This window comes from Watersipora subatra, chromosome 7 (assembly GCF_963576615.1).
Source record: "Watersipora subatra chromosome 7, tzWatSuba1.1, whole genome shotgun sequence".
NCBI classification, from domain to species: domain Eukaryota; kingdom Metazoa; phylum Bryozoa; class Gymnolaemata; order Cheilostomatida; family Watersiporidae; genus Watersipora; species Watersipora subatra.
Window position 1 is genome coordinate 763,044 of NC_088714.1, and position 27,391 is coordinate 790,434.

The 27,391-nt window shown below is 34.8% G+C and overlaps 1 protein-coding gene across 1 annotated transcript; it reads right to left on the minus strand.

Annotated features, from left to right (window-relative positions):
- Positions 1 to 3,292: 3,292 nt before the first annotated feature.
- LOC137400048 (monocarboxylate transporter 9-like) lies at positions 3,293 to 18,511 on the minus strand. Its single transcript, XM_068086359.1, has 10 exons — positions 18,449 to 18,511; positions 14,259 to 14,448; positions 13,031 to 13,174; positions 12,772 to 12,954; positions 9,063 to 9,277; positions 8,799 to 8,915; positions 8,581 to 8,688; positions 5,409 to 5,571; positions 4,821 to 4,988; positions 3,293 to 4,069 (listed from the first exon to the last, which is right to left on the minus strand). The coding sequence occupies exons 2-10, from the start codon at positions 14,440 to 14,442 to the stop codon at positions 3,891 to 3,893; spliced, it is 1,461 nt and encodes a 486-aa protein (XP_067942460.1). The 5' UTR covers positions 14,443 to 14,448; positions 18,449 to 18,511; the 3' UTR covers positions 3,293 to 3,890.
- Positions 18,512 to 27,391: the final 8,880 nt, after the last annotated feature.

Consider the following 27,391-nt stretch of genomic DNA (forward strand, 5'->3'; position numbering starts at 1 on the left):
TTACAATCGTTGCTTGCAGTGTTTGGAAAGACCAACAAAAGCTGCGTAAGGTATGACCTCCGCCAGCCAAGGGCGTCACTTTACCTTCTGATAAAGCAAATATATTACAGAGTTGAAATAATTGTAAAGATTTCTTAGCCAATATGGATGGTCGTTCGATCAGACTTTGATCCCAAGGACAAAAGTGAGTTTGTTGCATGATATTCATTAGGACCGAGACCGTAAGAGAAGATGAGAGGTATATAAGATTTTTATAGAATTAGTGAGTCATGTATTGAAATGAATGTGTGTGTGTGTGTGTGTGTGTGTGTGTGTGTGTGTGTGTGCGTGTGTGTGTGTGTGTGTGTGTGTGTGTGTGTGTGTGTGTGTGTGTGTGTGGGTGTGTGTGCGTGCGTGCGTGCGTGTGTGTGTGTGTGTGTGTGTGTGTGCGTGCGTGCGTGCGTGCGTGCGTGCGTGCGTGCGTGCGTGCGTGCGTGCGTGCGTGCGTGCGTGCGTGCGTGCGTGCGTGCGTGCGTGCGTGCGTGCGTGTGTGTGTGTGTGTGTGTGTGTGCGTGTGTGTGTGTGTGTGTGTGTGTGTGTGTGTGTGTGTGTGTGTTTTATTTCACCTTTAAAGATTACACAATTGAATTAATACTCGAGACAAAATATAATTAACCAATGCGTGAAAAAAATAACAATAAGTAAGAAATGATGATGGGGCCCATTGCGAAATGGCAAAGCCAGTGGTACGCGAGCCCGAGTCAGCAGCACAAAAACCAGACCGTAACACTCACTCTCCAGACTGGAGATGGTGCCTCAGTTCCACCTTATATTTACCGAGACATTTTATTGATCTTATTGAATTAGGTAGTCGATTCCACAGCGCAGGTGTTGCAAAGTTTGAGGATCGTTGACCGGCTAAAGTTAGATGATTAGGTACGGGAAGAGAAAGTAATTGATGACGAGTATTATAAAATGGCAGTGCTGGATCACATTTTGAGTAAAATAATTTATGGGCTTGAATAAGCAACTTATATTTATGCAATTTATCAATAGTTAAAATATCAGAGGTTTTAAATAAATCGTTTGTTGGAAATCCAAATGGCTTACGGTTAATGATTCTGACAATTTTCTTTTGAAACTGTATTATTTTGCTAAGCTGAATTTTGGATGCATTGCCATAAGTTTCTATTGAATAGCATAATTTGGAGTGAATAAGTGTGTAATAAAGCATAATCAGCAATTTTTTTGGAATGAAAGCACTTATGCGGTAAAAGATGCCTGATATAGGCCGTAAATCTAATAAAAGCTTACGAGCGTGGGAAGACCAGTTCAAATTTTTATCAATTGACACTCCAAGAAATTTGACTTCATCAATTGCTTTAATAAAAGTGTTATTAAAAAGAATAGGCTGATCAAATTTAATTTTGCTCTGGTAATTTTTAAAAACAGTAAAACAGGTTTTGTCAAAGTTAATGGTTAATTTGTTCGTTTGACACCAATCAGCTAGTTTTTCAAGATCAGATTGGACTTTAGGTAAATCGTCGTTTAGGTTCTTTGAACTCATAAACAAATTGGTATCATCAGCATACAATATAGGAGTTAGATGAGTTAAACAATCACAAAGATCATTTATGTAAATTAAGAATAAAGTCGGGCCTAGCACCGAGCCCTGAGGTACGCCACAAGTCAAATTGTCAGCGTTAGAAAAAGTATCATTAATTTTTGTTGTTTGGGTTCGGCGGGTTAAATAGCTTTGTATCCATCTGATGGTTAACTCACTAAAATTAAATTGCTCTAGTTTTTTAAATAATATTGCGTGATCGATCGTATCAAAGGCCTTCCTGAAATCTATAAAAATTCCTATAACACATTCACTTCGGTCAAACGATTCTAGAATTTGGTTAGTAAAAGTTGAGATGGCATCAGATGTGCCTCTAGCTCTTCTGAATCCAAATTGGTTTTTATGTAAAAGTGATTTATTTTCTAAATAATCAACAATTTGTTGATTAACAAGTTTTTCCAATATTTTACTAAAGACTGGTAGAATTGAAATTGGACGAAAATTACCGCATTCATTTAAAGAACCCCCTTTGTGCAAAGGTAATATTTTAGCTTTTTTAAGTGCATCAGGTACCTTCCCAGTCTCTAGTGATTTGTTAAAAATCTTACATAAAGGGTAAGCAATACTCTGTGAAACCGATTTCATAAATTTTGCAGTAATTTGATCTAGGCCAGAGGCTTTGTTTGAATTTATTGTATCTACAATTTTTAATAAACCAGTTATATCGATGTATTGGAATTCAAAAGCTTCACCAGCATTATTTTCAAGCCACAATGCTTGATTTTGGATAGGGGGTTGAGGTACTAAGTTTACAAATTTCAAGGCCAGTCTTTTACCAATATTACTAAAAAAGGAATTGAGCTCATTAGCTTTTTCAACATCCGTTATGGCTAGTTCATCAGGATTAAGATAACAAATCAGTTTAGAAGGCTGTTTATGGCTATTTGTCTTTTGTTTTCCTAGAAGCTCATAGTTTACAAGCTGCCAAATCTGCTTTGAGCTGGTGCAGCTATTGAAAGCTTGCGAAAAATAATTATATTTGGAGTCCCTCAAATTCCTGCTAACATCGTTTCTAAGTTTGTTATATTGGCACTTCAATTTTAAATTAAGTGGGTTAGATTGAAGTTTTCTATGAAGACGATATTTCTTTTTAACGCTCAACAAAAGGTTTTCAGTCATCCATGGCTTTAAGAAAGTTTGATTAGATTTAGTGTTTACTGATTTTTGGTATTTACATTTCTGGGAACAATCAGATAATTTGTCAAAAAAAGCGTTATAGAAGTAATCGACATCATTTGAAAAGATTTTGTCCCAATTAGTGTTTTCAAGCATGATTCTTAGACTTTTATAATCAATTACAGGATATGAATTAGTAGTTTTTCGGGAGATGGGTTGATTATTTTTAAATTTGTGAAAAAATGAAAATGTGGGCAAGTGGTCACTAAAGTCTGCGCTTATAGTTCCAGATGTCACTGTCGGACTAACAAAGTTTGTCAAAATGTGATCCAAGCACGTCCATTTGTTTGAGGGCTTAAAATGGTGGGTTGCAATAGTTACTGACAAGTAGATAGAAACCCATCATCTCTTTAGACTGAGATCACAGCTTTTTTGACAAAAACAAGATATTTTATTGTTTTGACCAGTGTAGCATGCCAAGTCTTTTCTGAGACGAGTCATTTCATGAATATGTATATAAATACATCTTTATACGCAGCTATTTTTCTTTTTTATGTAAAACTTACATGGCAGAGCATAGCCTTAAATAGAACGTTAAATGGCAAGCTTGCTTTTGACATTTTCACTAAACTGAGGCTTAGCATTGTTGGTCCAAAGGCTGATGCGCTGTATAAGGCTCTCCCTATCAAGCCTTGTAGCTCTCTCTTGAGGGTTTGATCGTTGTCTCTGTGTGTTATTCTAATTCATTTTCATAAACAGGATAGATTGACATACTTGTACTATAAATTTAGTAGACAATAAATAGGTCACTAACAGTGTGACACAAAGATACTTCTATGAATTTCAGTAGAGAAAGAATAGGCCACTAACAATGTGACACAAAGATACCTCTATGAATTTCAGTAGAGAAAGAATAGGCCACTAACAATGTGACACAAAAATACTTCTATGAACTTTAGTAGACAACAGTTAGGCCACTAACAATGTGACACAAAGATACTTCTATGGATTTTAATAGACAACAGATAGGCCACTAACAATGTGACACAAAGATACATTCATAATGGATAAATGGGTCTCTACAGTAGCTCTCTCCCTCGTCTAATAACACCGAACAACTTTGGCATTTATTAATAGTGTAACGCAAACGTGTAGGACTAGTCGACTTTTGCTAATAGCTAACAAAACTGGTGATCCCAATGGAATCTTGGGTAACTTCATTATTCCATTTTCGTCTTGGCTCCTGAAGAACTTTCTTGAGGAAAGGTGTGAGTACGCTGGCAGAGGTAAGAAGTGCTGCTGATGCTAGGTAGAGAGCTGCTTTCTCATTGACTGTCTCCTGGATGTACACTGTAATATATACATGTATGTCTGTTCAATGTACACTGTAATATATATGTCTGTTGAATGTACACTGTAATATATATATATGTCTGTTGAATGTACACTGTAATATATATGTTTCCTGTATGTGCACTGTAATACACATGTCTGTTGTAGGGAAACTATAATATATATGTCTGTTGTATGTACACTGTAATATATATGTCTATTGTATGTATACTGTAATATATGGCTGTCGTATGTAAACTGTAATATATATGTCTATTGTATGTATACTGTAATATATATGGCTGTTGTATGTACACTGTAATATATATGTCTATTGTATGTACACTGTAATACACATGTCTGTTGTAGGGAAACTATAATATATATGTCTGTTGTATGTACACTGTAATATATATGTCTATTGTATGTATACTGTAATATATGGCTGTCGTATGTAAACTGTAATATATATGTCTATTGTATGTATACTGTAATATATATGGCTGTTGTATGTACACTGTAATATATATGTCTATTGTATGTACACTGTAATATATATGTCTATTGTATGTACACTGTAATATATATGTATGTTGTATGTACACTGTAATACACATGCATGTACACTGTAATATATATGCATGTACACTGTAATATATATTTCTGTTATAGATAGATAGAAAAACAGGTAGAGGAGTAGATAGATAAATAGGTAGATAGGTAGATAAGGAGATAAGTAGATAGAGAGCCAATATACGTCGGTTACCACCTGCAAGGAAAGGTACTCCTGCTAGTCCCAAACCATCTATAAGACACTTGACTACATACAGTCGCATCATTCTCTGGGGACTGGATAACTCTAAGGTCAGAGGAACAGCATTTCCTGTGGTAAAAGCTTTGAAGAACCCTATGATTCCAATTATGACATAAAGCTCCACTGTAAATGAAAAGAGAGGCAGTGAGAGGCAAAGGGTTTAGGAGTAGAACAGTGAAATTTAAAGTGCTGTTGAGAAGCATCAGCCTGGTCCTATCAGAAAACAAAGAAATGTTACGACAAGATGTCTGTGATGTCAGTACAAACACTCATCTCAACCACAGCCAGGCTCATAATCACAGTTACTATGACTTTCCACCGCCGTCAGAGTGACAAAACTATTAGGAAGTGGTATGATAATTAGACCACAGCTTCTGGATGTTCGGAACAATAAAAAACCAATAGTTTGAATGAGCAAGAAGGTCATACGTACAGCGTAAAGTTATGAGGTACAAATTTCCTTTCTAAACCAAAGAGCGATTAGCTGTTATTCTGATATAGGCAATACTCGAGTGGCCTTGTATTTAATTTAGTTATACATACCTTCAGACTTTATGAAAGTCAAGGTAAAGATGGAAATAGCGAGCACAAAAATGCTGACAGTTTGTAGCAAGACAGCACTGAACTCTGTACAGGCAGTCAGTAGAAGATAGACAACAGCAGAGATAATCTGTGTAATTCCTTGAACGGATAGAGTATTGGCTATCTGTAATAAAGAATATACACATATGTTTAATATCTCAGTATAACATGTTTAGTTATATTACATCAGTCACATGATATTATATCATAATATACTTACTATAATATATCTGTTCATATCCTCATATAGCATATTATATTTTGGTATTTTGTCATATAGTTTACTATGTTCCATCATATTACAATATTTATGACAAACTATTCTATGATGCATTATATTATGTTACATGTATATGATATGATATTATATGAAATTATATTTTATTGTACTAGAAAATCTCCTGTCATACAGCCCACGACCAAAGTGATATTGGAAAAAAGAAAGGGTACTGATGGTTGAAAATGCAATATTAGCAGTCAAATGGCACTGCAGTGCAATAGGATAACTGCAATGGTAGCTGCAATGGTACCTGTAATGTACTGGGTGTTATTATATACAAGAAACAGCAATAATGAAAGGAAAAGATTATATGTTTATATATCTCCCCCTGCAATAGGAGACATGCAATATTGGCCAATATTAGAAGTAAAATGCACTGATATTATTAGAATAACCATTATTATTAATATAGTAATAATAAAAAACCAACGCACAGTTTTGTTTACAATTCAAAACATCATAGCTAACAATATCAAGAAGTTGTGATAATTATATAGATTTTTAAAAAATCTATTTTAAAAAATGTTTGGTCATGACAAACAGCAATAATAAAAAGAAAAGATTATATGTTTATATCTCTCCCCCCCTGCAATAGGAGAAATGCAATATTAGAAGTAAAGTGCACTGATATTATTAGAATAACCAATATTATTAATATAGTAATACAGTAATAATAGAAAACCAATGCACAATTTTGTTTACATTTCAAAAGGTCATAGCTAACAATATCAAGAAGTTGTGATATTTATATAGATTTTTAGAAAATCTATTTAACAAAATTATTTAGAAAAAATAATCACAGTAACATATTGCCCATCATCGATGTTGTTAGTGTGACTATAACACTTCAATAGTCATCCAAACTTATAATTAAATATTGTGATAATCTCATAAGAATCGTTAGAAAAAACCATCATCGTCATTTCCTCTACTTTCACTGCTTTGGACATCAGTTAGAATACCAAAGTACTCAAAAGTTTCCAAAATGTCAGTTACTTTGAAATCGGCAGAAAAGAAACGATTATATTTCAGTACTTCTACGATAATTACAGAAACCTTTGGCAATTCGCCAATGCTATAGACTGGGGAAATGTGCACATTATTCTTTCATGAAATGCGCACGACTTAATGGTTCTATTCTGTGTCGCTCAGCGGTTCGTTTGCCGGTCTTAATTTTGATAAAAGCAAGGCTTGGCAAGTTTTAATAACGATTTTCGGCCAAATTAATGTCTATTTGTGTATAATCCGATCAGATGGGTAAGGTTTAGGAATATGTCAACAATTTTCAAAGACTTGGTAACATGGTAACATGGTATGTTTTTATGTGTTTTGTATCGTTATTATACTTAAACGACTCTACACAAAAATGGTTAAATTTGTTGATGAGATTTCGGTTCAAGGGTTTGCGACGTTGTTGATGAATAATTTTCGTGAGTTGTGTGCACATGCATTTATCATATAACTCTCAAACATTCGCTCCGCTCGTTTGGTCGTGGGATTATCCTATAAAATATTATACCTTATGATATATATGTTATATATTATACTATATTGTATTATTTTATATCATAATGTATTAAATAATGTGGTATTAACTTATATTATCTTATACTGCGCAATGATATGTTATACTCAATTGTATTATGTTATATTATTATATATTACAACTTTACTCTGTTATATTGTGTTACATTATAATATTTGATGGTATATGATTAAACTGTAATTACATGTATATTAATTAATATTATGTTATCTTATGTTATTCTACATTGGTAAGATTTTATTGTACTATTTTGTACTATAACATTTTATATTATATTGTATTTGTGTCATACTATGTTATATTGTATTATATTATAGTAGATTACGTTATATCATTTTATTTTACAACATGATTTATTTTTTTATTTTACATTGTAATCTATTTTATTATTTTATATTTCACTATATTACCAAAAATTATACTATGTTACAATGTAATTTATTATACTAAATTGTAATCTATCATATTATAGGCCTACTATGTTTTGCTATATTATACTAAAACCTTGGTCAGATACTAACCTGAGTCATATACTAGCCTGAGTCAAATACTAGCCTGCGTCAGATACTAGCCTGAGTCATATACTAGCCTGAGTTAGATACTAGCCTGAGTTAGATACTAACCTGAGTCATATACTAGCCTGAGTTAGATACTAGCCTGAGTCAAATAGTAACCAGTTGATGAAACTGAAAATAAATATGAATAAGCTATTATAGAGTTGTTCCTGATTACTCTTTCTGGTCGGCTTCCAGAGGTAACATTTTAGTCTTTTCATGCAAATGCCATAAATTTTAATTTTTTCAATTTATTAGTAAATTATTTTCTGTTTAATGCTTAGTCAAAAGAACTAAGTAAATTTTTACCAATGAAAATATGGTGAAAAATGACTATGACAATTGAACTAAAGTCTGCCATTGTAGCCACCAATAGATAAATCAGTACGCTATCATAAGGTAGCACTAGTTTTATCACTCTTTGCTCATGCTCACTCTTTGTAATGTCCCCATAGACATGCTCACTTTCTGAAATATCCCCATAGACATGCTCACTCTCCGTAATATCCCCACAGACATGCTCACTCTATGTAATATCCCCAGAGACATGCTCACTTTCTATAATATTCCCATAGACACGCTCACTTTCTGTAATATCCCCATAGACATGCTCACTATATGTAATATCCCCAGAGACATGCTCACTTTCTATAATATTCCCATAGACATGCTCACTTTTTGTAATGTCCCCATAGACATGCTCAGTCTAACAAACTATGTGCATGGTATATTATGACTATTATTAACATCTACCTGGTCATTAGTCAGTCCAAGTGTCCTTTCTGCATAGTCTCCCAGTACTGTGAAGCAAGAGTCAACACCGCCAGAGTACAAGCCAGAGACCACTAGCAGGGCTATTGACTGTAATAGTCAGGCAGATCTGATGAGAGATCAGTGAGCAAACAAAGCTGTTTATTGTGATGATATGAAAAGTTTAATAACTGTTGAATGGCTAACAGTTTGAAGGCTACCTCGGGTCTTCTCAAAGTCTGTAACATGTTATCATCCTTTGCTTCCTCTGAGTCTTCATCTAAATCTGATAGCTTTTTCTCTGAGAATTTAGTCCTCTCTTTGGAGCCAACCTCCTCCTGTCATTATGAGGAACAATTACAAATGGCCACAGTGTAAGTCGACATTAAGAACTTCAACACCTTACTCAGAAGCAACTGTCTGTGAATGCTTTCACTATATTTATCATAGTACGCATTGCAATTTCTCCGAAAGCAAGCACTTACTCCAGTAAGGCTTCTCTGAGACAGACGTATGTCCATATTGGTTCTAATAACAAGCTCGCTGCCCTCTGAGTCTGGGATGATGTAAATGCTGGATGATGCTCTTTGTGGGAAGAGCTGAAGCTTCTTGTTTTCCTTTTGGTGGTCTACTTGAAGAAGGTCCTTATCTCTTTTGACATATGTGAGACCACAGGCTATGTTGACAGTTAGTACACACCCTACAAGAGCATAGACTTGTCTTGGAGATAAACACACAAACCAATTCTATATTTCTGATTCTGTAACAGAAAACAAAATAATCCTACATCTTCATTAGTCTTTCATCTGATTGGGAATAAAACAGTTGTGAAAACTTTTATAATTATGCCGTAAACTACAGCATAGCATTTATTACATTAGTTAAAATAATCACGTCTGAAGCTCTGGGGGTCATTAACTAGTATGGTTGTCAGTTATGCTTACCGTAACGATTATTAAGCCATCTGCAGGCACGTAATTGTTTCAGTAAAGTTAAGCTTACCTTTTCTGGTTTACGAGGTAAGTTACTCAAATTCATTGGGTAAGTACATGTATATTATCACCAGTGCCACGCCAAGCATTCAGCTAGTCTATTATGTATACAACTTCCATGACATTCTACTTCATCGTGATAAGTTGTCAGATGTGTAGCAAAACAAGAACAGGTAACTGCACAATTATTCATAAATACTTGAAGCCAATTGATTGGTGCAGGTGTTACAGTATAATGGTCTACCAGTCTGAATGTCACGAGTTGGGTACTGTTGAAAGTTTTCTTTTATCCTAACCTTGAGTCCTGAATACACGTAGACGATGAACAGCTATTACCACTCATTTTATAGTAAAATATATTTTGTTTTGCTTTATTGTACACGAGTAAAATATTTGTTATTAGTTTTATTTTGTGGAATAGACTTTGCTGTTTAAAAAACATAAGCAAATCATTGTAACTGAATATGGAAGATGTGCGCTCCTTATCAACTTATTGTAAAGTTACCGCAATCATTGTCTATAAAACCTGTCAACTTAGTCAAAAAAAGAGAAAAGTTGTTGGGGCAAACCGATAATACTGCAGTTATGGTACAGCCCACAAATCAAAAAGTTAAGTCTATTTTTTCCTTTTTGCATGGCCAAAGGAGTGAGTTTGAAAAGATATTGGAACAGATTAAGTAATTTAAATGTATTTTACTGTTCATTTAGCATAAAATCCCTACAGCGTAACGTAAACGTTCCTGGAACGCATTATTTATGTTGTAGGAGTGCCTACTGTACTTATATATTATGTGTTTGGTCTCTAATGCGGTGTTTTTGTCTGCAATTGCAGATAAAAAGACAATAACACCAGATAAATATCAAACATCCCCAAAAAACATAATATACCAAGCTGAAGTAACAAATAAAACTGATATAAAAACAGAATCATACATTGAATTATGTACGACAGAATGCAAATCCAAATACAATAACCACAGCGTCAGTAAATTAGAACAGTAAACAAAATTAGACAGCATTTAATAAATACATATGGAATTTGAAAGACAATGACCAAAGTTTTGAGATACATGCAACTTGGATAATAAAAGCACTTACCCAGCCCTACAACAACAGAACAAAAGGTTGCTGTAATTTATGTCTATTAAAAGATATTACATAATATTCAAACGAGAATTAGCAACACTAAACAAAAGGGATAAATTAATATCAGCACGCAGGCAGGCACGGAGTTATCATTTCAAAATTTTATAAGCACTGTCCCTACACCGCGCCATCTTATCAAAACCATCAGTGACAACCTAACCAATGCCAAACACAAAGCAACATTGCAGCTGCCGCAAAAAGACTTTAGTTAAAAATTGTCTAATAATATACATATACTAGATATATATATATATATATATCTTATTTATATATACAAATCTTAGGGGTTGTTGTCTGTCTGTTTGTTGGTCTGTCGTTTGTGTGTCCAGTTATAGCGATAAAAGCTTAGAAATGAAGAATCTGCTTTGCACTAGATTTCAATTCGGAACCTCCGAGTTCAAATTCAATGCACCTGTTTAGCGTGCCTGTCTGCCAGCCTGCAGACAGGCATGCTAAACCAAATTTCTAGACTACGTATCCAACTGATCATAGTGTTGAATAATTGTGAACATACTTATTACATCAGATAAAATACACATTATGACATTGTGTGATGCTTAATGTCACACAAGCTGGCTTCATGGCTCACGGCTCAAGGCTCTTATTATAATAAGTTTAATAATATTTATAAGCAAGCTTAAGTTACTAGCTTAAAGGTTGACTTGCAACAAAATTCACATTACAGTTATTTGATATGAAAAGATTCACCATGTCTTACTCTGTTGTGTTGTAGGTGCCACATATGTGGAAATGTGATTACAAGCTCTTAAAAGCTCAAAAATGAAAAGCCGCCGTAGATTGGAATCTCTTTATTTCTCTGACGTAGTCATTACAGTTTGGTTATTGTCTTGTCACGTGATGTTCTCACGTGAACTGAAAAGCCAGTATAAAGCTCAATATAAAACTTATCGTAGCAATAGTTTATGACAAACACTCCGGGTTTTACTGAAGACCCCGTATCAAATATAGATACTCGCTCCTTTACAGTTTTGTTTCGGCTTGATCTAATCTTCAAGTCGTAATCTGATCACGTGACCCAATACTTCGCAAATAGTTTTTGCAGCACTTTTCGATTATCACAGGTGACCAACAGGCTCATCTTGTTTATCAAACAATGATATGTACTCCTTCAAAGTAAGGTTGAAAAATTAAATGAATTTTTACGGTAAGTTATAAGATATCAGTGCTGAAAGTGACTGCATTACAATGACGATAAAACATACGCGTAAGAACAATAGACATGGTTTTATTGAATGCGTGAATTATATTTGTGAAAATATTTCGTCGAATAAGGTTGCATGAAAGTGTGAACAGAAACCATCTACCACAACTACGTCACATTTGAGCCATTTTGGAACGAGAATCCAAACTACGGCAGTCTTTGTGGCTGCGATAAACTGTTCGTTTTTTTAGCTTTTAAGAGCTTGTAATCACATTCCCACATATTTTGCACTTACAACACAACAGAGTAAGGCATGGTGAATCTGTTTATACCAAATAACTGTAATGTGAATTTTGTTGCAAGTCCACCTTTAGGTTACTCAAACTAACCAAGTTGTTTTCCATTGTCTAATTAGTCAACATAGCCAATGGTAACTGCATTACCTGCAACAGTTTATAAGCTGGTTTAATTACCCATGCAACAACATGCATTCATCTAGTATACAATGTATATATCATATATATGATACATAATATATATTTACAAAAATAAATTAAATCATGAACACTATGTCAAGGTTTGAGTGTTACAAATCTGCTAGAGAAATGTTGTCGGAACCCCTTTTAACCAGTTAGGTTGGGCCCTGATCTAAACAGCTAAGTTGTTTGAGGTTTATCACAACTATGGCGTAACTTTGGTGTTCTTGTTAGTCTAGCTGTCATCTCTAGTAGGGGCTGTCATGTAGTTCCCAAAGCGATGCACAATAGCCTCACTCCAACATCTTAATTACTGAAACTGTTGAAAGGGTATTGACTGCCACACCACTGCTAAAATGAAACACAAAGGGTGCACCCTGACTAAGATGGAGATAAAAATGCAAGTTGATAAACTCACCTATAGTAACGAGAGCCAGTTGCCAGGTCAGAGCAGTCATCAAATATCTCCAGAGTTGAGGGGCCACTATTGTAGCTAAGAACAACGACAAGCAGGTGGCACCAAACGGCCCGATCTGTTTGCCTGGAAAATGCTCTTTTATTATGTTGGTAGTGGCTACGTGTACCATCCCACTTCCAGAACCTTCAATATCGGTACATTTTATAAACTTGGTAAATATGAATCGTTTAATGCCGAGGAAACATGCTGCCAGATTTACCTGAGACAATTCCGGTCAGCAACAGCGCTTGCCATGAGGAAGAAGTGACGGCCGTTAAAGCTATCCCTCCTGAGAGAAAAATGCCTCCTAACAGCTGCAGCCACTTGCTACCCAATTTCTTGTGTAGGTAGAATGAGGGCAAGCCTAAAACACGGCTGAATATATAGTTCTACTGCTGAAAATGACCTGTTTGTTACTTATGTTCCTAGTAAAATTTAATGTTCTCTGGTGAATAAATAGTGGGTCCAACGATGGTGTAGTATTAATCATATGACATGCTAAGACGAACATTGAGAGAATATTTTTAAGCTAAAACATTAAAAACCCACGCAACTGGATAGTACAGGTGCTTTGCAATCTTTACGCATTTGGTAATTATTCATCCAACTTTTTCAAATTGTTTTATAGCTTAATAGGTTGAGATGGATAGATGCTACCAAAGTGATATGACAAGCATTATTGAATTAACAGTTGGACAAGTGAAAACAAATTTCTGTTAACAGCCTTATGAAAACTTAGCTTGCCAAGTTTGCTAATACATGCCACTATGTCAATAGCTACACATTTCTACACATGTGTCACTATGTCACTAGCTACTACTCTCATGCTAATATTTCTACACATGTGTCACTATGTCACTAGCTACTACTGTCATGGTAATATTTCTACACATGTGTCACTATGTCACTAGCTACTGCTGTCATGCTAATATTTCTACACATGTGTCACTATGTCACTAGCTACTGTTGTCATGCTAATATTTCTACACACGTGTCACTATGTCACTAGCTACTACTGTCCTGCTAATATTTCTACACATGTGTCACTATGTCACTAGCTACTGCTGTCATGGTAATATTTCTACACATGTGTCACTATGTCACTAGCTACTGCTGTCATGCTAATATTTCTACACATGTGTCACTATGTCACTAGCTACTGCTGTCATGACAATATTTCTATACATATGTCAATATGACACTAGCTAAACATGTCTTGTGTTTATGTATATATATGGCTGGTACATAAGAAGTATGTGTTGTAGCATATAGTACATATGGCTGGTGCATAGGAAGTATGTGTTGTAGCATATAGTACATATGGCTGGTATATAGGAAGTATGTGTTGTAGCATATAATACATATGGCTGGTATATAGGAAGTATGTGTTGTAGCATATAGTGCACGTAACTGGAAGATAAAATTCAAGACAATATTAATCAGCGTACATGCTATCTTGTGCATGCTCGCCTGAATCGGGCCAACCATACTGCTGACAATCCTCTCATTGTATATCTGAATGTAGTAGACAGTTCCGATAGAGACGCTGCCGGTGATGTAGCCGTAAGAGGCAAAGGTGCTGATGCTAGTTGCCAACAGAATCACCCACTTATACCATATCGGCACTGCCATCGTCAGCTATGGCGATTAGAATGTACAGCAATCATAAGAATCATGGTTGAACCAAAATAAAATGTAGTTTGTAGCCAATGTCACAAAATGCTGTCAAGTTCTGTATGTTCAGACAAGATAGTAACTCTTTCATGTTGTGAAGTGATTGCAAGTCTAGCTATTGCCTAGATTTATACATGTCACTCAGTGAGTTTAACTGATACACTGACTTACCCCTATCTTTAGTACTCCTTTATACATGTACATGTCACTCAGTGAGTTTAACTGATGTACTGACTTACCCCTATCTTTAATACTCCTTTATACATGTCACTCAGTGAGTTTAACTGATGTACTGACTTACCCCAATCTTTAGTACTCCTTTATACATGTCACTCAGTGAGTTTAACTGATGTACTGACTTACCCCTATCTTTAGTACTCCTTTATACATGTCACTCAGTGAGTTTAACTGATGTACTGACTTACCCCTATCTTTAGTACTCCTTTATACATGTCACTCAGTAAGTTTAACTGATACACTGACTTTCCCCTATCTTTAGTACTCTTTTATACATGTCACTCAGTGAGTTTAACTGATATACTGATTTACCCCTATCTTTAGTACCCTTTTATATATGTCACTCAGTGAGTTTAACTGATGTACTGACTTACCCCTATCTTTAGTACTCCTTTATACATGTCACTCAGTAAGTTTAACTGATACACTGACTTACCCCTATCCTTAGTAGCCCTTTGTAGATGTCACTCAGTGAGTTTAACTGATTTACTGATTTACCCATATCTTTAGTACCCCTTTATACATGTCACTCAGTAAGTTTAACTGATGTACTGATTTACCCATATCTTTAGTACCCTTTTGTAAATGTCACTCAGTGAGTTTAACTGCTTTACTGATTTACCCATATCATTAGTACTCCTTTATACATGTCACTCAGTGAGTTTAACTGATGTACTGACTTACTCCTATCTTTAGCACTCCTTTATACATGTACATGTCACTCAGTGAGTTTAACTGATGTACTGACTTACTCCTATCTTTAGTACCCCTTTGTAGATGTCACTCAGTGAGTTTAACTGATGTACTGACTTACTCCTATCTTTAGTACTCCTTTATACATGTCACTCAGTAAGTTTAACTGATGTACTGATTTACCCATATCTTTAGTACTCCTTTATACATGTCACTCAGTAAGTTTAACTGATGTACTGACTTACTCCTATCTTTAGTACTCCTTTATACATGTCACTCAGTAAGTTTAACCGATGTACTGATTTACCCATATCTTTAGTACTCCTTTATACATGTCACTCAGTGAGTTTAACTGATACACTGACTTACCCCTATCTTTAGTACCCCTTTATACATGTCACTCAGTGAGTTTAACTGATGTATTGACTTACCCATTGCTTTAGTACTCCTTTATACATGTCACCCAGTAAGTTTAACCGTTACACTGACTTCCCCTATCTTTAATACTCTTTTATATCTGTCAGTCAGTGACTGTTTATTCAAAGAAATGCTTTGTTTAATTTAAGGTGCGCCCAAACCTTTTCATCATTTTAAATAGTAACAGGCGTGGTGGAAATCTGCACAGATTTGCAATGAGTTGGCTGAGCTTTAACAAGATAAGCTCTCATACATAGCTATAAATTTTGCAGATTGTGATGGTCTGGTGAGGGTTCATATGTGTTATATGTACTATAGCTATGTTATACTATGTTTTTATAATTTATTTGCAAACAGTGAAAGCAACAAAGAGAGGGATGGGGAGGGAAAGAAAGTGGTGAAAGGGCAAGAGGTAGGAGGAAGAGAGGTCAGGAAGTAGAAAAATCCAATTATATGTGCTGTTTGGAATAGTAAAAAAAGTTGGAACCAATTACAATAGAATGTGTGCTAATTTTGGCAAAAAACTAAATACTTAAAAACGTAAACATTCAGCCATTCACAGTTTTGGCAAAAGGCTAAATACTTAAAAACGTAAACATTCAGCCATTCACAGTTTTGGCAAAACAAAAATTTTCTGGAAAATATTTACAGCTGATCTTTCGCAAGAAAAACAAAAAACTGTGATAAACTAGGCAATAGATGGAAAATATAAATATTACATCACTCCCTCTCTCTCCATAAATTATCTGTGTCAAAAGATGACCTCAATACCTCACTTTAACCATAATCTTGTTATTTATTTTGTAATCAATACTCTATTTGTATTTGATGCCAGTTCAGCAGAGGTCACCTTAGTCAATGGCATTATAGCCGGAAAGTTCTGGTTTTTAAGTAGATAAACGTTAAGTTGTTTTTTACAAGTATTCAAATAATATTGGTAGCAGTTTAGGCTGTGTTATACTATTGAGCTGTAGTTAAGGTTAAACCATCTCCAATAAATATGTCTTCTTAAATGGCTTCAGTTAATAGCTTTTTATTTGAGAATATGCATTTTATATCAAGTCTTGTGTTAAAAATACTTAAACCATATCTTCAATCTATCTGACTATTAATTACATTCCTACTTCCCCAAAAAAACCACTGCACCTTATACCAGACACCAACACAGTTGCCAAGTTACAATATAGAACAGAGTTATGCAAAAATAGCTTTCTATTTCAAAACATATAAATTACTTTACTATTTTCTGTTTTTGTCTAATGGTCTAATTTGCATTGAATGACATGAACCAGTGTAAATAAACTTATTATCTATTTATACATGTGTTTTGCTCAACTCTGGTTTGACCTACTGCATATTGTGGTGTAGAGCAGATAACTCCTGAGTACAAAGAGCAAAAAACATTTTTGTTTCATCAATCTCAAAAGAGGGAAGATCAAAAGATCCCTTTCAAGACTCAGTTTACTTAAAGCTATTCTGACTGAGTTTCAGGCTATTTAAGAATATTCTAAGGCTCTCCCTCTCCCCAATGTAGTGATGCATTCTAATACGCACTTACCTATAACATAGGTCTAATACATATTCTAAGGTTATCGTTTACTTATATTTATACCACAGAATATTTTTGAAACTTAACTTTGCTTGATTTGCCAAATAAAATTGCAACACAGAAATGAGTGCCGTAAAACAAACACATGAAAGCTCTGGTTCAGACTTTACAAGTACGTATTTTGGTTAAATTGTAACAAAAACTTCAATTTATGTTCTTTTTAAAACTGGACTGACAGAAATACCCACAGTTGTTTGGGTCACTTTCAAAAAATGAAATTTGCATATGGCTTCAAAATCATTATCACTCCTAATGAATATACTGTAAACACCAATCACTGGATATACTTTGAAGTTATGTTGTCCTGTTCAATAAAAAACTATAAATGAAGCTGACAACTCAAAATATTTCCCTTATATACCTTTAAAAAAACTTAGAAATATCTTTAAAAATCTGGAGTAGGTAATTTACCTAAGGGAGCTGCTAAAACTATTCTTGCATTATGAAAGGTGGCTGATTAGCTCAGTTGATTGAACATCAGTCATAGGATCAAACCCTGTAGTGCGCAACTTTTTAGTCATGTCGTCGCAAAATCGCATGTAGGCCACGACACACCATATGAGTGGTGACACCAATACCTTTTTGTGCCTAAAGTCTGGAGGTTTGCTAAAAAAGTCACATGCAAATTTTCAGACAAACTGTTTAACTAGAAGTTAGTTTCCAGAGAAGACAGATAAATAAAAACAAATCATATATAGATAAAAAGTGGTGTATTTTACTAGGCTACAACCAGGCTTATACGTGTACGTCTCTTTAAGACTTAGATACAAAGGTAATGAGCATTTATGGTGCACAAACGAAGCATTCTTACTCTCCAGCTGCTTTCAAAAGTTGCCACACTTGTCATCATGTTACCGTAAAATACAGCAAATGTTTAAATATATTCTACAGTTGATCACCACTAAACATACAGCAAAATCAAACATCTGCAAAGGCTTAATATTGAAAGAACGCTATTTATAAATTTTATCATAAATTAAACCTTTGAAATGTAAATAAATGACAAACCGAGCTCAAATGTTTAAGTCCTGATGTTATCAGAGCAAAACCAAAATAAACGAAGACATATAAACATCAACAAACTTACGACTGGCTGTAATATGACAAGTAGATGCAGGTGTCAGGCAGTTTTAAATGGTTTGCATGATTAGGGTAAAACTGAAGTATATATTTTCTTTTTAAGAAATGCAATCCTTATTAGTTGTCATAGTTACGCACAAGAATTTTTGCTAAGTTGATGTACATTCCACAATAATAAACATTGATATTTATTAGTAAACAACTGAGGAATTGTAGTCCTGCTTATTCACATAAGATTGCAGAGAAGAGATTCTGTAACGAAAGGCAAGGCACAGAGAGCATATAATTCATGAGTCAGTGTTGTGTCCATTTCACTGTAGTCACAGGTGGACAAACTACAGATCTATAATACGGGAGGGGTAAAATATGCATTGGCAAGAGCTGCTCACGGCAGCAGATTAAATGTAACCAAATAGAAAAAAAGGAGTGAAGGAGTGAAGGAATAAAGAATTTTGCGGTATATAAGAATTCTCTAATACAACAAGTTTGGAGGTCAAGAATAGTTTGAATACAGTTTCTTTGTAACACAGGCTATAGATTAGTAGGTGGTGGAAATTGACTAACCCTTCAATAATCCCTCAATGGCAGAAATTATAGATGTATGCAAATGCCCGTGCGTACATGTGTGCAGGTGTGGCCATGCACGCGTGTGCGTGCCTGTGTGCATGCCTGTGCGCGTGCCTGTGTCTACATATACATGTATGTATAGCTGGAAGACATGTAGTGAGTAATGATCCTGGAGTTGTTTCCCCCTTTGAGGCAAGAGTAAGGCGTGCTCAGCTTTAGCATTTCCTGAAGGAATTTAGATAAATTTCAAGAATAACCCAGCGAAAGTTGCAATACTAAACACACTCCGGGCTCTGCTTGGCTGGACTTAGCTCTTAGCTGGCACCTCTTAGCTTTAACTGAGATCATTCAGTTACACTTCAGTGTGTTCTTATGCAGAGTTGAACAACTTTATCACTAAATTAATTGCCTTGAAGACTAAATGAATTTTAGAGATGAAGGTGTAGTCTGTCTCTGCAGGTTGAACCAGTTGTCTCTGCTATCTGTAGATGTGATTGTCTATATACAGTATAAATTGATTGACAAGTACAAGCACAGATTACATGTGAAATAACAACGCTGCTCTAGCTAAAGCCTGATTCTCACCTCACCGTAAGGAATGGCGACGGTGCAACCGGTGGCTGCCTGCGTTGCTGAAAACCAGCCGGATGGCCAGAGTCGATGACAATTTTTCTGCTAGCGGTGGTCGCCAGCAAAGCTTAGCAAGTTGAACTTTTTTACGGTGCCAAGCGTATGTTGTATGATGTCGCCGGTAGTGCAATTTGTGCAGCGGCGACTTGAGCCCCCAGAATGTATTGGGTGTACAAATTCCACAAGGGGTTTGACTCAAAAATTTAGCAATACGTCAACTACCATTCTACCATACTACATTTTTTTTGTCTTTTTTCCCGGGGATAAAGGAATTTATATGACTTTGACCTACACAGAGAGAAAAAAATGATTGTAATTTGATTTAGCCAGGCTTAAGATTTAATATTATGTTGATAATGATCTAAAAGTCACTGTTACCCATAACACATACCCATACTGATTGAAAAATGATTTGATAATGATAATTAATGGCAAATTAATCAAGAGCTGGAGTAAATAGTGAGTCTATCCTACATTCAACTGACAACTCAAACTTCAATCACAACTGATCATTCTTAAATCAGTGAAGCAAAATGAAAAAGTCAATCATATGACACTGAAGATTGATTTAATTATGATCGCTAATTAATTGTTGACAGCCAGGACTATCAAAATTCAATCAGATACTTTCTCATGAATCTGTTTTAAATCATTGTTAAAATAAATCAAATTTCAAACAGTTGCCATTTAATATTGATTCCACAATCCACAGCAGTTTAGACCAAGAGTTGTTCCCACTTTAATCTGGTTACACATATTAAATATTGTTAAATTGTTCAATTGTCTTTGTATGAAATGCTTACAAGCATTCAATTTGCTAGAGTCTAACGCTATAAAGTTGCCGTGTGAGCTACCATAACAATTGTTTTTCTCTGTATATTCCAAATATAATAAAAGTTCAATAAGTTTACATCATTTCTATCATCTGAATTATTTTTTATTCTTATCTGACAAAAAATCACTAACGATCGCAGGATCAAATAACTTTTATTTTACCATTTTAAAATTTGAGCCTATGTTGACTAGGTTTTTCAATTTTTATTCTTTTCCAAAAAGGCACGATTTTTTTAGCTTTTAGCACAAAGCAACGTCTCTCAGATAATCGTTTCATATTGTAATTCATCGACTAATATCTTGTTGATGATATTTAAAACTTACTAGCATTCACATCCTTTGTTTAACGCTACTAGACGACAGCTTTATAAACGTCTACTGAAAGCGACGTAAAGTTCATTTCTCCATGCAACCGATAAACGACATTAAAACGATAAACGGTAAATGACACCCTTTCCCCAGCCCAAGGGTTGAAGTCAAGCAAAAATGACGTGAATTCCAGGATTTGAGTTTTAAAAAATGGTACTGCCATGGCAGAAACCGCAGTATAGAAGGATACGGCCCTGCATGGCAGTTTAGTGAACTGAGCTAAGAAATGCAATGCATTGTATTTTGAACCGCATCAAGCTGGGGTTAGTTCATGAAATTATCTGTTCCCTAATTGGAACTAGACAGAAGCATTGGATTTGAACTTGGTAGTGGAAACTAACAGTCAATAAATAAAAAGTACTGGACATCCTTCCTTGCTGAGATCTGGGCACTGCCCCCTTGATTGATTCATATGAACAATTTATACATTTGGAGAATTATAAATATATTCATTCGTCATTTTGTTCAAACCTAGCTAGATATTCTCTCAAGAAAGGTTTTCAACATGGCATTGTTGAGTTCACTGAACTAAGGTTCCTTTGCACAACTTTGCAGAAATGGTGTGTAGCCAAACACCGTTTTTGGCCCAAGACTGCTTTGGTCTGATCGCTGGGGTAATGAAATGCTGGAATAAGACTACACAACAGAGTAAATTATTGAGAATTTGGTAATTGCATTAACCTTTTGCCTAAAAAATGTAAAATGGTAAAATACGAAATTTCCTCTAGCAACTTATCTCATCATAATATGTTTAGCTTGGATGTCAAAAGTCTAGTAATATAAGGGCCAATACTGAGATCTCATTAATAAATCCAGACCACCATATCATCGACTTAGCTGCACAGACTGCAGCAAGTCATATCTCGCGTTCTACCAGCAACACAAAATTGAGCTGTCATTTACAAAGCTGTTTATTAACGAGCTTATGCAGAAGCAATGAAAGCTCTTTAGGCATGCTCTCTATCTAATGAATCCAATGAAATAGCTGGCCAAGGACTGACATGATCAACTTGCAATAGTTGTTTTAAATTTTCTATTAAACCTTGGACTGTTGTAGTAAGGAAATAGCTATGATCAGAATGTTGTTGAGTTTCAAATCTGGAATAATTGAAAAATTGCCTTATTGCATATTATTGGTCTACTCTGGAATGTTAACAGTATAATTATTATTATTAGACTTCTTTGATATTGAAAAAATTTATTTTGAAGCAATTGAAATTTCACAAGCATGACTAAGTTGTGTACATATTAATAATTAGAGCTTTGTATATATTCTTCTTGATAAACATAGAATTGTGTTGTGAATCTCTTGACTAAATAGTTGTACATGTAAAACCAAGTAAAATTATAGTATCACACCTTTTCACACTTGCAGAAAATTGGAATGAGCTACAATAAAAGAATGTTGAAAACAAAGCAATCAGTCAAACATTGCTTTTGTAGACAGTTTTAGATATAATTGATATCAATGGTAAAAACCCTCTAATATTATTGGTTTTATTGTTTTATTTATTATTTAGTTTTATTGTAGCCTAAGCTCAGCCTGTCTCAGGTTAGTTGCAGTTGATATATTTTTATATACATGCTAGATGGTAAACTCATTGGCAGTTATGCTACAGCCTTCCTAATTCAGCGAGCCCAATACTATCTACTAGCCAATGCCTAAAACCTCTGTTGGATTGTGCATAAAATGCTATCTTCCACAATCTTCTACTACAATTATCTAATACTATATGATTGCTTATTTATAGCATGGTTATACCTTGTCTTATTATTAACAGATGCTATGAGTTACATAACTTAATTCAATGATGGGATTTATGTTGTATATGAAACAATGACGCTGTGAGTTATTGGGAGTGCTTGCTTTCAGTATGGGCCAGCGCAACAACTAGAGCGACCTGGTAATATTACAACCACAGCTGAGAAGAACATTTTATAGACAAGCATTTAGTTATTATTGTTGGTCACTTTGTTCTTTTAGCTATCAGGATGTTTTGCTGAGCACTGTACACTATGATACCAAGCAGCCATAATACTAGTATTCTGTAATGTGCTTTTGCAGTAGAAACAGGTAGTTGAAACCACCCCTTGACCGACAGCGAAACTCATGATGCCTTGAAATGATTATGATTTAAATGTAAATTTCTATATGGCTTGGCACTTCAATTATGGTGGCCTTTTGAAAAAGTGGTTTTTGGTAGAGCTTATTGTATGTCAGGTTTTGAAGCAACTGAAGCCATTCTCCCATTATCAATGAAAACAAAAATAAAGTTTCAGCTAATCATACAAAATTATTGTGCAATGCAGTCACAGTTGTTTAACCAATGCTTCATGGATATAATTAATACTATTTGAATGATGGCTTCAAACAACCCATTCAATAGCCATTGTCTGACTCAAATCTCCTAATTCCACTTCCTAATTCAACAAACAAAATGTAGTTTGTGGAGTCGAATATAAGTGAATAGTATAGTATTAGTTGAGCCATCTGTAAGCTTTCTACTAAAGCTAAAATGATGAAATACTAGATTAAATTACTACATTACACTTATTTAGGATGTTTTGCCTTGCTTGATATCGATAAAATACACTTATTACCAGCGAAACATTTGGTTAGGAGCTATGATCTGGCAATTGTTTTCACTTAATCTGATACATAGAAACCTTTAGTGTATTTTATTTTACTGAGTGAAGATTGATTTCTCCTATTAAGTTGCATCGTCATTTGTAGTGCTCAGAAAATCTGTAATCTGTATGTTTATTTGACTTTTGTAAGTGTTGCTTAAAACATGGAGTTAAGGTGGTTATATGTGAGCCAAGGGGGTGGCCATGGTTTGCCATGAGCTGACATTTATTCACAGTATCATATAGATGTCGATTTCGCTGTTTATTGGTGCTATACAGTATATACACAAAATTTGATTTCCATGGTAATAAGGAAAAACCCTGATAGTAATGCATTCCTAACACCGCACATCTTCGCCACTGTTGCAACATCTATCTGATACTCAACCCAACTGAAATGATTAATTTATCCATAATACAATATTCAGTATAAGATAAGCAATTTGTTTTTAAGTCAACTCAAGTAGCTACGCTACACATATTGCGTGGTGGGGTAGAGGCACGGCTCTTTCCCTCTCCAAGAGAGCCTATCCAGACTAACTCATATTCATTATGTCTTTTTTTACTTATGTTGACATCTTGGGGTTTTTTAAATTCTCTGTATTCCTAGCTTAAAAATACAAACTAAAATCATTGCATTCGACGGTTAACTATTATTCACAGTATTTTTGCTCAATACATGTACAACAAATTGGCCATGCCTTGCTTTAAAGCTATAAAAACCCAATATCTATGATGATGATAAGCGGCTCAGGCGCTGGGCAGCCTATTCATCGCATTGACCAATGAAAACAAGGGAGGCATTTTCAAATCATCCTTGTAGAATTAAAGCTGGCAATGGTCATTTTGCACTTGATACTGTTAAAGCGATCACCTAGTAGGATACACAACACAATAGACAACTATTCAGATAATTACAAAATATATCGTAGTGACGACATAGACAATATTGAAGCAAGTAACCATGAAGAGCTTGTGCCATCTGTGCCATCACACTTTCTGCAGTCATTTGGATAATCAATCGTGAAAGCCTGCCATGGTGAGTTTGTATAACATACAACATGGCACTATTTAGCCAAAAATTTATCATAAATGTCATACTAATGTTTCTGTCACTAAGCAATGTAAAATTTCTGAGAACTACATCATTGGATATCACAAAAAATCATAGAACACACGCACACCCCTTGGAGCAAGAGTAATGGTGGCTGTATTGGGATTTTTAAGACTATATTCACAATCTCAAATCTTTTATAATTTAATGTATATTGTCTGTTGTTTAAAACATATAGTAAAATATTTAACCTCACAGAAACAACAGAACAACTATGAAGAAATTGCTCACATATTCAACCAGAATATATCATTTAAATTTTTCTATCAATTTTAGACCAAGGCGTCGATGAAGATATTTTTATAGAACTGATGGAACACCAGCTGGCCAACCTTCAGCCTAACATGATCTCAAGAACTCAAACTCTCCTTATTAGGAAACAGAAGGAGTTAAAACGAGTAAGTTGAAAAAAATTAATTCAAATTGTAAGAGTATGTTGAGTAAATCAATATTCCCCATTGAGTTAGATAACTCAGAATCATTAACGCAAAGTTAGATAACTCCTAAACATCTACCCTACCTACCCACATAACTATATTACTAGTTGTAGCCAGAGCTATTAGTTATGACTTGTATTATTATCATCACCCAGACCTTAACACAGAGTTAGATAGCTCCTAATCATTGACGCAGAGCTAGATAACTCCTAATCATTTACCCTACCTACCCACATAACTATATTACTAGTTGTAGCCAGAGCTCTTAGTTATGAATTGTATTATAATTATTACTCAATCCTTAACACAGAGTAAGGTAACTCCTAATCATTAATCCTACCTACCCACATCACTATATTGCTAGTTTTAGCCCATTTACATGAGCTATTAGTTAGGAACTGTGTTATTACCTATATGATTTTTACCTTTGTACCAATTATTACCAATTTACCTTTGTGGTTTTATAGGTGACAAGCTTGATGATGAAAAGCAATGTGTTTTGAGGGACAAGTCGACAGCCACCAGCCTGTTTATGGAGAGACTTTCGCAAAGTACCTTGGATGAAACCAGCAGAGGAGCCATTGTATTGACAAATGAACAGGAATGCATCTACCTGGTTTTGCCAACGGGAGCAGTGTTCCTGATGGCAACTGAGGTAGATGCATGTCTGGCCAATGTTAAGTGTTTGTTTGTGGTTAACCAGAGGTACCACATCCAAGCCCATTCATCAGTTGGGGTTCTGGTGGAACGTCTGTTACGGCTGCTCTCATCATTGATGACAACAACCTCTGCATTGCAGATGGGACTTCTTTAAATGATGGGGATAGTCAAGAAACAGCTTCTCTAGAACTCCAACTGATGGTATCTCGGCTGGTGTCGCTAGTACTCAATTAAAATATTTTCTCTTTTATAATTATTTGTAAACATTTACATGTAAATACTTCATTGCAAAACAGTTCATTTTTAACCTTTTTATTCATATTATAGCTTTAAAGTTATCATAATATATTTTGCTTATACATATATTTAACCTCAGTATTTCATGAAAATAAAAATAAGAAGTTCATAGTAATCAGTTCACTCAAGTGTGTAATTGTCTTCTCCTGGTATAAAATTACAATTTTATTGTGATTTAAACAGACAGTACCATGAGTGAACAGGGAGCATCTATAGCAGCACAGCACTGAATCACAGAATGATTTAGTTTTGGTTATTTCCACAAAAAGCATCCCTGTACAACAACTCGACTATCAATCATAATATGATTGAATAAGCCCTATTATACCTGTACCACAGCTCAACAGTCAATCATAATAGGATTGAAAAAGCACTAGCAAACCTGTACAAAAGTTCGACTATCAATCATAATATGATTGAAAAGGCACTAGCAAAGCTGTACAAAAGCTCAACTTTCAATCATTATATGATTGATCAGGCACTAGCATACCTGTACAAAAGCTCAACTTTCAATCATTATATGATTGAACAAGCACTAGCATACCTGTACAAAAGCTCAACCATCAATCATTATATGATTGAAAAGGCACTAGCAAAGCTGTACAAAAGCTCAGCTATCAATCATAATATGATTTAATAGCCACAGTATGCGTTGGCATAGGTAAATCATTATTAAATGCAAATTAAATCAATTTTGAGTACAGTTTTGTCACCCTGAATTTAGATTTATTAATGATTTAAAATTCAATCAAAATTTCTCTCTGTGTAGTCACATCCATTATATTTTAATTCCATGCGTAAAAGATACTATAATATATTGTCTAGGAGCAAAAAAATCCTTCATTGCGTGATCACCACCGATACCATAGGCACTGAGAACATAGCCTCGTCGGATATCGTTGATGATTGCAGGCACACCGCCGGCTGTTTACAGTGGGGTAAGAACCAGGCTTAAAACTGTTACATTATTAATATCTATAATCCTGGACATATTTTTGTCTTGAACAAACCATTTAACAAATGACCTTGATTTTTTACTATATACAATTATAATATGAGCAACACTATTGTTTCGATTACAGTATGCTAAACTCTCTTTTGGTTCAAGAATTAGCGCGGAATTGAAGCAACTAACTTGTGTCAACTTTTAGTAGAAGTTTCTTGTCATCTTTTTGAATCGTGCCGAAATTGTGAGTTCACAGAATGAATAAAAATTTTCTTAGAGAAATCAAAGGTTCTTTAAATGGGATAATTGACTTGGAGCGATAACAGAGTTTATACTAAGATTAGCCGAATTCTCGTTGCACGGGTAATAAAATAATTACCTAATGAATT

Bases quoted from the DNA above. Each gene is read 5' to 3' on its own strand.
- LOC137400048 (XM_068086359.1), bottom strand. From the start codon at position 14,442: ATGGCAGTGCCGATATGGTATAAGTGGGTGATTCTGTTGGCAACTAGC. The intron at 9,278-12,771 runs GTGAGTTTATCA...ATGCTCTTGTAG, and splicing joins ACTGGCTCTCGTTACTATAG to GGTGTGTACTAACTGTCAAC. The intron at 4,989-5,408 runs GTATGTATAACT...TTTCATTTACAG, and splicing joins GACTTTCATAAAGTCTGAAG to TGGAGCTTTATGTCATAATT.